The 15,509-nt window shown below is 30.7% G+C and overlaps 1 protein-coding gene across 1 annotated transcript; it reads left to right on the top strand.

Moving 5' to 3' along the window:
• Positions 1 to 909: 909 nt before the first annotated feature.
• On the top strand, positions 910 to 12,029 carry LOC130446981 (presenilin-1). The gene is made up of 7 exons (XM_056783560.1): positions 910 to 1,441; positions 1,497 to 1,706; positions 1,843 to 2,063; positions 2,602 to 2,700; positions 3,529 to 3,729; positions 4,284 to 4,396; positions 11,240 to 12,029. Exons 1-7 carry the CDS (start codon positions 1,059 to 1,061, stop codon positions 11,393 to 11,395), a joined length of 1,383 nt encoding a protein of 460 aa, XP_056639538.1. The 5' UTR covers positions 910 to 1,058; the 3' UTR covers positions 11,396 to 12,029.
• Positions 12,030 to 15,509: the final 3,480 nt, after the last annotated feature.

The following is a 15,509-nucleotide window of genomic DNA, read 5'->3' on the forward strand; positions in this document are numbered from 1 at the left end:
GGATAAGAGTGCTCCGAAAGTAATCCAAATCCCATTCACCATCATTCTGAAACTGATCGGAGTAATCGTCTCATAAAAGAATAATTTTTAGACTAGTATATCATGGGTTGATGTTATTAGCTGATGCGTTATATTGCTCGTATTTGTTTTTTTGGAACTTGAAAGTTATTGATCCCTCTTGGTTATTTTTTATTAATTCCTATGAGCAGCGTAATTGACAGACTACAGTTTTCTGGTATACAAACTTGTTGCAAAATACGTGTGTTTCGTAGATCGCAGAGAGCGATAATAATTATTATTACACTCAAAATCCATTGCTGAATTAATAACTGAATCCATAACTGAATTAATATTAATAAACACAGATAAACGTGTTATAAATCCACACAATGAAGTTCTAATAAAAAAAACGGAATGCGATGTTGAAAATCTCCGAAAAAATGTCATTTTGGATTAGGTTAAGAAAAACTCATTTTCAAATAAAATATACCTAAAATCAAAAACATTAAGAATCTTATATCAAAAGGTCTAAACAATGAGAAATTCAATATTCGAATTGCTCGATTTGTTTCTAAATGTTCTTGATTTTAGGTCTCAAAATTAGTTTTTTAAAATTATTAAAAAAATAAAAATTTTGAAACAGAAGAGACCTAAAATCAAGAACATTTGGAAACATAAAAACATATATATATATATATATATATATATATATATATATATATATATATATATATATATATATATATATATATATATATATATATATTTATATTATGTATTATTTACCACCGCCAAATCATTTAGAAAGAGTTTCAGTCCTAAAATAAGCAAATCGAATTGATCTCACAGTTCCAATGTTTATACATGCCCTATGAAAATATTACTTCGTAATAATAGTCTTGAATTATTGTGTAATGACGTCATAAGGTACAACAAAATTGACTAAAATCGGAATGTCAATGTCAAATTGACAAAAGCAAAATGAATATTGACGAAAATGATTCATATATAGTTAACTCCACATCAAACCCACTCGATTCGTAAAAAGGAAGTTGTGCATGTCTAATTCTGAACAAAGCGAAAGCGACTTTGAGGCCGTGTCTGAAAAATCTAGACTTATGGACGGCCATGTTGCTGCTTCACACGGTGGAAATTCATCAACAGACATAGGTCATGGACAAGATATTCCTAGAAAGCGAAATAGATCTTCTGAACATTATGGACAAAGAGAAGACTGTGGCAATTCCCCAGATGAGGGACAGAGTGATTATGTTATCCGAAATGTAGTGGCTCCTTGTCCTGTACATGATGAAGAGGAAGAGGAGTTAAAATATGGAGCCAAACATGTAATTAAGTTATTTGCTCCTGTGTCGCTATGTATGCTAGTTGTTGTGGCTACTATCAGTACGGTCCATTTTTACTCTATTAAGGATTTGTATCTGTAAGGAAATCTTGTGCTCTAAATTGGATGTTTTTACCAAATTATCTTGTTTTAGGGTATACACACCTTTTCATGAAGAAAGTTCAGAAATAAGTACAAAAGCATGGAATGCTGCCGCTAATGCTATGATTTTGATGGCCGTTATAGTTTTGATGACTGTACTTCTTATTGTTTTATACAAATATCGATGTTACAAAATTATACATGCATGGTTAATTATTTCATCTTTATTGCTATTGTCTATATTCTCGTATTTATATTTAGAGTAAGCATTACATGTGTGTAACTAAACAAAAAAATAATACTCATGAGAAAAAAACTTATAAAACTTCTTTTATACTACTCTTTTGTAAGAATTATCTCCTCAAATTGACACATTTGGATTAACTTTTTGGTTTTAGGGAGATTTTAAGAGCTTATAACATTCCAATGGATTACATCACATTAGTCCTATTTATGTGGAATTTCGGAGTTATGGGAATGATAGTTATACACTGGCAAGGACCATTAGTATTACAACAAGCATATTTAATATTTGTAGCAGCTCTAATGGCACTTGTGTTTATCAAGTATTTACCAGAATGGACAACATGGGTTGTATTGGCTGTCATTTCTGTTTGGGGTAAATATGATTGTTTTGAAATATTAACTAACTTATTGATATAATGGGTTAATTTGTTGTAATCAGAATACAGTGTAACAGTTATCTTGTAAGTAGTTCTTAGATTTATAGCTCTCTCTCCTAATTCTATAATTATATATTTTTTTGTGTATTTTGATGGTGTGAATTATAATTTAGGTATTATCTAATAATAATAATAATAATATTATCTAATCTAGGAAAAACTTTCAACCATATAAAAACAACTAAATCAAATTGTAACAAAAATATTACAGAAGACTAACTAATAATCTTAAATTTGAAAATAACTAATTACTATAAACATTTTCAAAAAATAAACAAAGGAATTCAGAAAATTCAACAATTTTATATATATATATATATATATATATATATATATATATATATATATATATATATATATATAAATAATATAGTCTATCTTAAATTATACATTCAAAGAGCTTGTATGTAGTACAGAGTAGCAATGTCTCTATAATAATACTCTAAAAGTAGTATAATTTGAAATTATTTTTAGATTTGGTAGCTGTTTTAATGCCAAAAGGTCCTTTAAGAATTCTAGTGGAGACTGCACAAGAAAGGAATGAACAAATTTTTCCTGCTTTAATTTATTCTTGTAAGTATCACTCTAAATTTGTATATTACAGATTATAATTTAAAGCTACTTTAAATAATATAATTCTATTCAATAATGCCAATAAATATTATTGTTAGCCACCAATATGAAAAATTCTAATTTTGGACAAACTACAATCAAGAATTCATGTTGCTTATCAAATTAGTCGAAAAGGGGTAACCCAATAAAATTCTTTTGCTGTTGTATTTATTAGTTAAATCATTTATTATTGCCTCAACATTTTTATCCTAATTTTCTCAAAATAAATGATGATAAAATGAATTATACTTCATGTTATTTTTAGTAGTTGATGAAAAACAAACTGTCACTATGTATTATATATTTGTTCTACACAGCTTGCCTGTTCACTATAAACTCAAAACATACTAAAGGAAATTTCATGTGGTTTTCATCAATAGATAAAGTGATATTTAAGGAGGGTATATAATTTGTTTTTTGAATTAAATGATATGTGACATTGTAAATTGCTAGGAGAGTCGTTTTGGCTTTTCAGCCACTCTGCATCTATATCTAGAAAATATTTAGTACAATACTACATCTCATTGTTCTGCTTTCAAAGTACATAGACTCTTCACAAAGGAGGCTATTTTTCTGAGGTTTTTGTTTCTCACTTCCAAAGGTGTTAGTACTACTCCTTCAAGGTTCTTGAACCTTTTAATGAAATGCCAGCTATATTATGAGTGTTTTCTTACAATATAAGAAATATGTATAAATGTATAACAATAATTAGATTTTATTATTATATTGTACTTGACCATAATTTCAGTCCCAATAAGCTGCTTATAATGATTCTTATTAAAATTTCAGCTACATATATGTATACTTACACAAGTATGATGGTAACAGGAGAAGAAGTTCCAAATGTGAATAGATCAAATAGTGAAGATAATGGATTTACACAAGACTGGGTAGATAATCATACCAACAGGGTTGCTCAAAGACAGTTGGAGGTTACTAGTACACCAAGTGGCCAACCACGCACGCAAGTCATACAAGAAGAAGAAGAAAGTAAGTAAATTAGTTAATCTATTACTTTGTATTTTATTATAACTATAGTCAGAAAATTTTATGAGAATGCTTAAAACTTTATATTACTCATTAAATTATTTTGAAATATCAATAACAGTTTTTAAATTAAAATTGTTAATCTTGAAATGAATTTTTTCAGTTTGAGGTCTTGTTGGCAAGATTTGAAATGCAATAATTTTCATATAGGATTACACCATAAAATTGAGCTTGATTTAAAATGTTCGAGCAATTGTTTTGCAATCAGTTTTTGATTTTCCCATATTATTTATTTCCTATTGTATTCTGCACAACTTAGTTCATTGAATTAGCTTTTTGTGTATTCGCGTGTTAAAAATCTCCCAGTAAAAGATAATAGTTATTTTCATAACATTTGTATTACTATTACTATAGTATTGGTTTAAAGAAAGAGTTCAGTATTCAATTACTTTTTTACTAATGTGTACCACAATTAATATTCAGAATAATCACCAGTGACGCCAACTGATGAAGATAAAAATGTTAGCAGTGGTTTATTTATATTCTGGATGTTTTAGGAGGAGTCAAGTTAGGCTTAGGGGATTTTATATTCTACAGTGTTCTAGTTGGAAAGGCTTCATCATATGGGGATTGGAACACAACTTTGGCTTGTTTTGTTGCCATTTTAATTGTAAGTACCTAATTATAATCATTTATAAATTCAATCAATATGGCCATTTTAAAACTGGTTCACTATAAACCAAGATTGAACCAATGTGTTACAAAGCTCTATACATCTATTTAATTTTCAAAATGAATATTCAACATACAGACAAGACTCATATGACCTAGAATTCATAATAAACAAACTATATGAAACATACAGTTACAAAGAACTTATAATAAGCTTAACTAAAATTAGTAAATTATGACATAGGCCTAAAACAAGGGTTGGGATTTGTCCACTTATTTCGATTTAACAAAAAAGTTCACAATTGGACAAACATGAATTTTTGTTGATTTAGGCAACCAAAAATACACGTCTGTATTTTATATTTGTGCAAGTACTACACTTATCTACCTAAGTGAAGTATAAAGTAAAATACCAATGTATTATTCTAGAATATATGCATATATTTTTATTTGTTTTTTGACATACTGCTTCATATTCATATGTTTTCTTGTAATACAAAAAAGAATAGGTATTCAAAAACAGGTTTTGGAAGGTTTATCATTTATTTGCAATAATCAATTCTTGAATTGTACTACGAATTTCAGTAAGATTATCTTTAAATGTGTAATTATTTTTTGGAAATAAAAAACTACAATTTGCTTTTTCATGGGCTAATAAACCAGTAAGTAGTCGTCGCTTTTCCTCAACTGTGTCAGGTACAGGTACATTTCTGATACTGATCTCATAAGAGAGTTCGTGAGTTTTCAAATGATTGGTTGCATCTTAAATAGTATTTAAACAGAAACTTTAAAGTTGATACTTATTAATAAATCAAATAGAAAAATTTAAGGGATAAGCACAAATTATGAAGAACTCTGTATATTAAAAATATCTCATCCATAGTAACAATTCGGTTTAATAAGTCTACATCGTTTACAAATCGAGCACAGATCGAACGCGATGCTTCTACCCTTGCACGCTTTTGGTCAACATTCGAACATTTGGAGATCCATTTTTCATGTTCAAATTGACGTGAACTATATGATGAACGCATTCATATGAAATATCAAGTGCTTCAGATATACGTTTTAACCCAATTCCACGGACTGATAAAATCATATCATGAACTGCATCGATATTTTCAGGGACTGACACAGAAACTGGCCTTCCCGATCGGTCATCATCTTCAATGGAAAATTTACCTCTTTTGAAGCTTGCAGTCCAATTTTTCACGGTTGCATAAGAAGGTCATTGATCACCAAGGGTATTAAGCATATCTTAGTAAATCTGCTTACCCTTTTAAATACGGGTACTTGATGATGGCTTGATACTCCAATTTTTCTATTTTCACAATTTCAGTGGACATCTATTCTCTTTTAATTAATTGTGTAACTCCGATTTACTTTTTTGATGCCAAACTTTACACTTACACTTCTAATGAGTTATTGTTCGTTGCTAAGGTAACGCAATATTTTGTTTATGCATGGAACTAGTCTAGGCTAACATATCAATACATCCTAGTAAATTCAGTTTTTTTTTCTTTATGTTGTAGTATTAGATCCTTTCATTGAAATTTGCTCTTTATTCTCGTTCCTTCTTCCATAACTTTCATCTGTTTCTGTTTCCTTCCTCACTTTATTTTTTTTTCGCAAAGATTGATGAAAAATTGACGTTTTGACTTAACTTCAGTCCTTATCAAAATATGATATTAACACTGACAATTTGCATATTCATATTAATCAATAGATCATCTACATCATGAACATCAAAATAAGAATAAAATCGAAATAGAAATTTGTTCTAATAAGTAAAATTATTTTTCCTCAATCCTTACATCTCAAATATGTAGCAGTACAGAATAGAACTATAAATTTTACTTAAATTCTTTTTTATCATTTATAGCTTTTTCCTTTTTATGAACGTGAACTATTTCTAAAAATTCTCTTTTTCTTGTATTAGATTCTGTTACAAGAATTTAGTTTATTTTCTTAATACTGAGATGTTTGCCCTATGTAGACAGCGTCACAATTAGGGACGAAAAGGTCATCAATACGATAAAAAAAAATACAATTGTATTAACAAACCATGAAATATCAAAAACATAAATTCAATTATAAACATTCAAAAATTCTTGGAACAGATTCTAATACACATTTGTACTGCTACATATTTGAGATGTAAGGATTGAGGAAAAATAATTTGTCTTATTAGAAAAAATTTCTATTTTGATTTTATTATTATTTTGATGTCCATGATGTAGGTGATCTATTGAATAATATAAATACACAAATTGTCATAGTCCGGAATCCCTCGTACATTTTTGTACTTGATTACTATCAATTTAATTTTTTGTGAGTAGCTTCATTTTGATGAGACGCCCAACAATTTTCTATAAGAAACTAACGAGGTCATCATAAATGATTATTAACCAGCTGATTTTTTTTTTATTTAGTTGATATTTGTATAATTTAACTGTCACATTGTCCTACAAATTACATGGTACGTTATCCCAGTCCTACAATGGAATATATATTTGAAATAAAATTGAGCTTCTAAAGATAAAAATTTCAAAATGATTTTTTTTTAGTATAATTTATATATAAAAAAATCTAAAAATTATTAAATGTCTCTCAATTTCAGTATCATTGATGATTACATTATCCATTGTTATGCAACATTTATACTAATTTCTTTATCATTTAAATTTATGTTCTTGTATGACTATTTTACTAAATATCAATTTAATATTCTCAAGTAAAAAATTTTTATTTTTTTTTTAATAATTTTTCATTCACAGCACTGAGCCAATTTTAACATCATCGGCGTCTCAATCTATTGGAATCATTGATTTCTCGAGATATCTTTAACGACTGCTCCATATGTAAAACTGGATCCATTACCATGCACTTCACATTTAGTTTCTTAAACATTTTTTTTTATTTGTCAGTAATTGTTCATTTTTCAAAACAAGTTCATCTGAATCTACTGTTTTTGAAATGATGCCATTACAATTTTTTTCAGTTATTGTTTCTGTACAACTACAAATCTGTAGAAAGTTTCTTGAACTTATATATTTATTTTTTGATTGTAAAATTACTTTGCTCTTATTATTTACAGAAATATTGACCAGAGCTCGACTTTAATTAATGATGAAAAATATAAAATCTTGAATTTAGAATACTGATGCGGAGGTCAATGTAGATTGTGTAGCGAATGTAGAAAGTTTTGAAGATAATTAGTCTGCAAAGAAATGCTTTTTTTGTCAAAAAATTAATAAAACACATGAAGGGCGACAAATATACTGTTGTAAAATTAAAAAGAAAATGCCATATGTAGTGTGAATTTTTTTGCCAAATACCAAAGGAACACGAATCCACCTCCAACAAATGATTGGGACACGAAACGAGATGGCAATAAAGTTGCCAGAAAACGCTTGATTAATTATATTCAGTAAGAAGTTATTATAAATCAACAACCAATGTCATTAGCTCACCTATAATATTGTTACTGAATTTGTAAGAGAATATTAAGGGGCACGCAAATTTTGAAGCTACTACATTTAGCAATCAAGCTCTCAAGGACTATATACAAACTCAATTAAAACAAAAAATATCATTGGTCAATATTTCAAATCAATAATTTTTTATATCATCAGAAATAGATATTGAAACTATCGATGATGAAGAAATCAGTGATATATTATTTGAACAAGAAGCAAAAGATTTCGCCGAGAAGTATCGAAAAAATATATTGAGAATAAAAAAAACCTTTAACAGATTTCATTGATGGTGAAGTATTAAATGAAGGAGAGTGGTTGGATATATTTTAGATAACTGCTTTGATCGTTATTGGCAAAGAAAACTGCGATCGGGTTCGGAGATTATCTTCATGTTATTCACAGGAATCTATCTACAGCATTACAAGAGGTTACATTAAACCGTATATCCATTAAAAGCCTCACGGGAAGCAAAAAAGTCGTGGATATATTAAGCAGGCAAGGTTACTGCATCACCTATCCAAGTATACTGGAATTGGAGGCGTCTGCTGCATATTCTTGTGGATCTAATAATCGATTATGTCCTTCTGGCATTCCACCAACTTCTATATTATCATCTGGAGTAGCATGGGATAATTTTAACAGATTCTTAGAGACAAGCTTTTGTAAAAATACTTTGCTTGATACTGTAGGTATCATTTATCAAAATATATATAAAAGAATTAAACATCATCAAAAGGAACGATGCATCTACCGAAACTCAACGGAATTCATCAATTAATGTTCGTAATTTGGCTGGCTATAGAAAACGTTCGTTCGAGGAACAGCCATTTGACAATGTACCGTACGCGAAGCAACGTTGTTCAGAATTTTGGCGTAGTAGTCTAGCGTCACCCGAACAACAACAAAGCTTAATTCATTTTCAGCATAAATATTTTACATGAATGGAGGATGAATTCCAAATTTTTTTTCATTAATTTTGGATCCTTCCACATAATGTCATCATTCATGAAAGCTATCCGGAAATTTATAAGTGGATCTGGGTTAACAAATATTCTTATAGAAAGCGAAATTTTGGCCAGTGGTTCTATCAGTTCGTTTTTAAGTGGAAAACACTTTAATCGATGCAGAAAAATCTATCTTCAACTTTCACTTGCTTTGCAGATTTTGCATTTGGAAAGGTTTTTACCGTTGCACTCAGGCATAAGTTATCCATAAGTAACCTAACATTGTCAAAGCTCTATTGCCTTCCCAAAATTCACAAACCTGGTAAGGCAAAAAGACCTATTATTTCAACAATTTTTGCACCTAGTTATAATATTTCCAGGTGGTTAACGAAGGAGTTTGAAAACCTACCCATCAAACCTTAGTTTTTCAGTGAAGAATTCGAGTTTATCAACAGCCTGCCGATCTCATAGACATTGGAGTACCTTGAGGACTTATTGAGATCTAATAATTTGGGAGCTGATGTAATTAAAAAATGGTCATTTTGAAAAGCAAATCAGTCAAGAGGTCCAGTGTTTTCGAATAGACGAATTTATTTTGAAACTCAAGTCAAAATATCCATCCATAAGTTCACCTTATGAAATGGAAAATAATGGACAGTTACTATTTTTAGATACTATAACGAAAGGACCTTTATTGAGGATGTGGCTGTACTCAATGGTTATGTTAAAAGAATTGTAAATAGTTTAATCAACCATCATAGGTTTAAGAAACCTCTATGTAAAACCAGTTTTTTCTAAACTCAAAATGAAAAACAAGAAAAATTTGCTCCTGTTTATACAAAAAAATTGGAAGGAATATTTAACAACAGAGTGGGTTTTAAATTGGTTTATAAATTCAACAATACATTAAAACAAATGTTGAGTAATCCTGATGATAAAATACCAAATTGGGAAAAGATTGGTATATATGAAATTAGCTGTGGTGATGTGACGGGAAGTATATTGGAACTAAGAGATCCATTATTATCCTTTATTACATTGGTGTCGGTTGTACCCATATATTGTTACTCATTCTGTTTGTAATCAGGGCTTTTTCGAATTCACCTTCTGTACTTGACCAGTTTCTTTTTTTATTTTTGTGATATTGATATTCTTGCTTACTCCGTGTTATCATCTGCAGCTAGTTACATAGTTTCTATTTGAGGTGGATTTTTGTCATTTCTTTTGTTTGTTTGTTTTCTAAAAGCTCATTTGTCCACTTTCCAGGTTTACTGTGGTGAGTAATTTAATGCTACATCGGTAACTTATTTTGTTACAAAGAAGAATATGTCGAATTTTATTTAATACGTTTCTCTTGTTTAGGTACATACAACTCTAAATAAATAGTTTTCTACAATGCCTCGTATGTGGCTTGGTTGTATTCTTCCTAAGTATTACTACTTTGAGGATTACTAGTCTAGTACTGGATGCAAGAATAGGTGCTGCACTTTCATTCCATTTAAGTCATTTGGTTCCGAAGCCAATGTAATCAATAATTACAGTTGATATTTGCTTCTTTTTCATATCTTATTTTTAAGACCGAAATTAGGTCGAACGTCAAAAATAATTTCTATAGAAAACCCATTATTTATTAAAATAACCCAAAATCTAAACATATATTTAAGAAATCACCTATTAAAGGATGTAGTCATGTATGAATTAGAAATATGATCATTGAAGGAAAAGATGGAGATGCTGAAAAATTTAATATAGTAATAAATGACATAATAATAGATAGACCTTTTGTTAGTCTTGCGCTACAACATAAAGTTAGCAATTGGCATGTATCCAAGAAGCGTCATTTTACGACCATATGCACATTCGTTTTGATATTGAAACAAATGCCCACTAACAAACAACAAAGAGAAACCTGAGGCAAACAAATTGGGGAGAACACCTAGTTTTCCTTCAAGTCAGCGAGGAACGCCCAAAAGAGTTGGAAGTACACACTACGGAAAAATTGTGGCCACCTGAACTACTCGGTTAATAATCTTGGGATACAAAAACAGGTGGGCACTAAACCAACCGGAACTTGACCTGACGGACAATTCTGTGAAGCCCTACCTCTATTTTAGCATGATCGTTCAAAAAATGGTATAAACGAATATACTCCAATTTTAGAGTCATTTCTTGGTTCATTCTCATTATCTTCTTACTAATGAAGGCCAACATTGTGTTAAAGTGTTGGATCATCCTCAAATTGAATAGATTTGACCTATATATAAATATGGCGCACATATTCTTTTCTTTTATTGTTCTCTATTTTACTTCTATAAATCAAGTTAAGCCAATATTTTTATTGTATTCAATAATTGTTGATGATATGCACTATATTGTTTAGTAATTCATTAAGACTATTTTAATCTTATAATTTTTCAGGGACTGTGCTTGACACTCCTTCTACTAGCTATATTCAAGAAGGCTCTACCAGCGTTACCAATTTCCATCACTTTCGGATTGATATTTTACTTTGCAACCAAAGAAATCGTTAGTCCATTTACAGATAGTTTGGCGGACAAACAAATATTTATATGAGTGATGTGTTCCATTTTTTATTATACTTATTATACTTTGTACTACTTTAAAAACAACTTTCAACACATTCTTTATAATTTTCGTGCCAAAGAAAAGCACCTAAGTATCTGCTGAAAGCTGCTGATTTATTCAAGATTCAATTAATTATATGTACCATCCTTATACACAAAGAAAATGTGATATGAAACGGGTACCAATATCACCCATAACCACATTTATTTACCCAAATATTAGTACTGATCTCATCTGACATTCAGTAATTCAATATCTTAATAAATGCAGAAAGTTCACTAGGTACATGTTATATTTTGCTCATTATTAGAAAAAAAAACATGATACATTTTTAAATGCAGATGCAATGTATAAAAATGAACATAAAACTAAAATTGTGAAAACAAAATGGTTATACCACATAGATAATGTACATCCAAAAAGCTGCTATTTTGAAATTTTCTAAGAAAACAATTTTGACGAAATTGACTCAAAATGTGCTATCATATGCCAAGATATTAGAAAATGTATCTTATTTTGACACATTTCATCGCAAATAATATATGGCGGGTGCAACTTTTTCAACCTAGGTTAGCATAAAATAACAGTTGTCAATCCATTCAATATATGATTCTGAAGACTACTTAAATATGTTTCAATTAAGCAACTTTCTAGTTTCTACCTGTTTATTTAGCATTTCTTCAACTTCTTAATTCTTATACCTCTTTTTTATATGCTTTGCCGATCGTAATTGCTCAGAAAATAATTTTAGCGTTTCGACCTAATTTCAGTATTTATGTATTTATGAAAATACAATACACAACATTTTTTCTATAACTGCTATGAAAAGTGGCGTATTTCTCATAGCTAACTTAATTTCAAAACCACATATTTCTCACACTGTGAGAATAGTTATTTTCCTAACAAGTGTGGAAAGTGATACTTTCCCGCACGCGACTGCAGTTGTCCCGAACGACGCGGAGCGGCAAGCAGTCAAGTGCGGGAAAGACACTTTACGCATGAGTTAGGAACATTATTTTTTCTACGACCGCATATACAAAAAAGTATACCAACCCATTTTTCTAAAATTATTTTATTCCAAAAAACATAATATACAAAATTTATACAAAACTATAAAAATATAACTAAAAACAACTAATTATTATAAATATTAATATTGAAAACACAATTTGTTGCATTCTGTAGACTAGTAAGAATTGCCGGCCCAGTGGAGTTATTTGGTTTCAACTGGAAGGTAGATGACGTTGGTGAGGATGGCATCGGTTGCAGGTCGCATAAAGATGACGATGACGGTGACGGCAACGGTTTAAGTCATTTGTAGTACAGAGAATTTTATTTGATATTTTTTTCTTCTGATTCTCAGAGTCCTCCAAATAGCCCTCAGCGACAGTAGTAGACTTCCAGCCACCGAGGCGCTTTAGTTTGGTTATTTCTTCGCCGGAGTCTGCTAGGAACGTTGCCGAAGAACATCTGAAACTGTGTCCTGTATAACGTTCCGGATTAGGTAGGCGTAACTGAGTATTTTCCATTCTTATAATGAATAAAATATCGGCGGTGTGGAATGGTAGGTGGTCGTAAATCTGCGTACTTTCAAATAGGTTCCATCATTTACTTCTTCAGATAAAGCAAATGATCTTGACGAATGATTTTTGGAATCAGAAATTTTCACAACAATTAGGTTGCCTTTATCTTGAATGTCGTCGACAGTAATATTTACAAGCTCGGATCTGCGGAGAGCGCCAGCCAGTGCAAAAATGGTACTCACTTTAATCATCAGGTATACTTCATCGGGAGCTAGCATAACCCTGGATATATCTTCTTTGGTAAAAACTTGTGCTTTCTGTGCTCGAAAACCAATATTTTTTTGTTTAAGAAACGACGTAAGCTTATGGAAGTTTCCTATATCCAAATTTTGTTTTCTTTTTACTAAACTTTTTACCATCGAATAGCGGGACCATAATGTATTAGATTTCAAAACCTTACTTATTTCTGAAAAATACGCCAGAAATACCTCTTCCTTATAAATTTTGGCGCCTTTCTCCTTACACCATGTAACAAAATGGTCGTATTGCTTCTCATACCTTAGTCTGGATTTGGCAGGTAACAGCTCGGAATTAGCTTCATTTGCAGCCTCTAAAATGGCTTCGGGAAGTTCTTCGTCGGATGAATCCATTAATATTATTGTATCGGATTCGGTTTAATGTGGTTTAATTTAGATGATTGTTCTTATTCGGTCACTTCCAAGACGTTTTGAACAACTTTGACGTTTTAGTAACAATTACACGCTTGGGTTGTCATAGCAACTGATATCAAACCCGGGTGGTTTGATAGTTGTTTCTCCTTTGAAGAATGTCACTTTCCCGCACTAGTGCGGGAAAGTGACACTTTCAAAACTAAAATGCGTGCGGGAAAGTGGGTTAAAACGCATGGTCGTAGAAAAATATCATTTCTCACGGCACTTTGCCCACACCACATACATATGGAGAATCAACAAAAATCGACGAGAATTTAGTTGGCTATTGTCAACTCTTAAATAGATGACACCGCTGTCAGTTTTTAAAATTCTTAAGGTAGCTTCCATTCGTGGTTTGATGAAAATTGCAATTTCCATTAAATATACTGTTATGTACCCTGTATATATCGGCCACTCAGATATTCTTTAACACATTCCTTGATAGAAATAAAACACTCGTATACTTCGCTAGTCGTCCACAAGTTCTCCCTTCTATCATTCCCGAATGACTAACTTGTGTTCGATAATCTTTATTCTTATTTCACAAATATGATTATGCAACAACTTGATAACAAATAATTAGTAATATACAAAGCGATACGTCACATATACTTTTAGTAGGACATAATTATACCAATTTATAATAAATAATATAGATACTGATAGTAGTGATGATTTTGATAATAATCCACCAGAGACATCGAAAAAAGCAGCAAAATTAACTTTAGATTTGTTGCCAGAAATTTGAAGAAAAAAAATATGAATTAGCATGGAATGAAGAAGAAATACAAAAATATATTTTTCGGAAAATGTACTTTTGGTATACTTTGAAGAGTTGTCGAAAACATTAAAGGCATCTACACTTTGGTCACAATATTCAATGTTGCGAAGTACTATCAGTATAAAAATAACATTGATATATCCACGTATCAGAAATTACGTTCATTTTTGAAAATTCAATTACGTCCCCAAAAAATCAAACGCAATCAGCCGGAAGATCTGTCATTTTGCGTTATATAATTCTAGAATTTATTCGAAAATATGTTACATTTATTGATGATATTCCTAACTAAGCGTTTTCTTGTTAAGTACAAAACCGATTGTGAACCAACAAGTAAATTTAGGTGATGCTCATTTAGAGTGATTCAACTGGTTAAGATGTGAGGAGGGCTAAGAATAAGTTGATGCTCATCGTCATATCGCAGGTTTGACTTTGATAGACTACTACCCACTCGCAATAGACCATTAGAATCGATAAACGGATCTCGATTTTTCAATCTATAATTGCTGGATAAAGGTTTTGCATTTTTTAGGCAGTTCATATCTACTTTGAATGACTCATTCTGTGCAATCTTAATTAAAGTAAGTAAAGAATTGTCATATTCTTCGGGTGTTAATTCGCGGGCTGAATTTTTTAGCTTATTGCAAATATTGTTTATAAAGCATAAACATGAAGCTTGTATAAAGTTTGAGAATTTTGAGAATAAGATGAACTGATTTACGGTAGTTGTTAGAGCTTTTTGTGGTTTGCGCCTTTCCAAATCAGTTTCAATTAAGTCAATTGGCTTGAGCCAAGATTGTTCATTTTGGAGAAGCCATTGTGAACCATTCCCCCAAACCTTGTTATTTAAAAGGATGTGGAGCCATTTGTCAAGAAGCGATATCCGCGGTATTATATTCAGTAGGTACGTGCCGCTATTTATTTTGATATTTAGAGATGATTGTACCTTGCTGTATAGTAGACTCAATAGCAAAGCACTATATAACTCAAGGCGAGGTAATGTAATGATTTTTGCTTTTGGAGACACGTCACAAAACCCATGTAGTTGAATTGAATCATAATTGGGTATGACAACCTGTCGGGTTATC

This window comes from Diorhabda sublineata, chromosome 7 (genome assembly GCF_026230105.1).
Source record: "Diorhabda sublineata isolate icDioSubl1.1 chromosome 7, icDioSubl1.1, whole genome shotgun sequence".
Lineage (NCBI taxonomy): Eukaryota > Metazoa > Arthropoda > Insecta > Coleoptera > Chrysomelidae > Diorhabda > Diorhabda sublineata.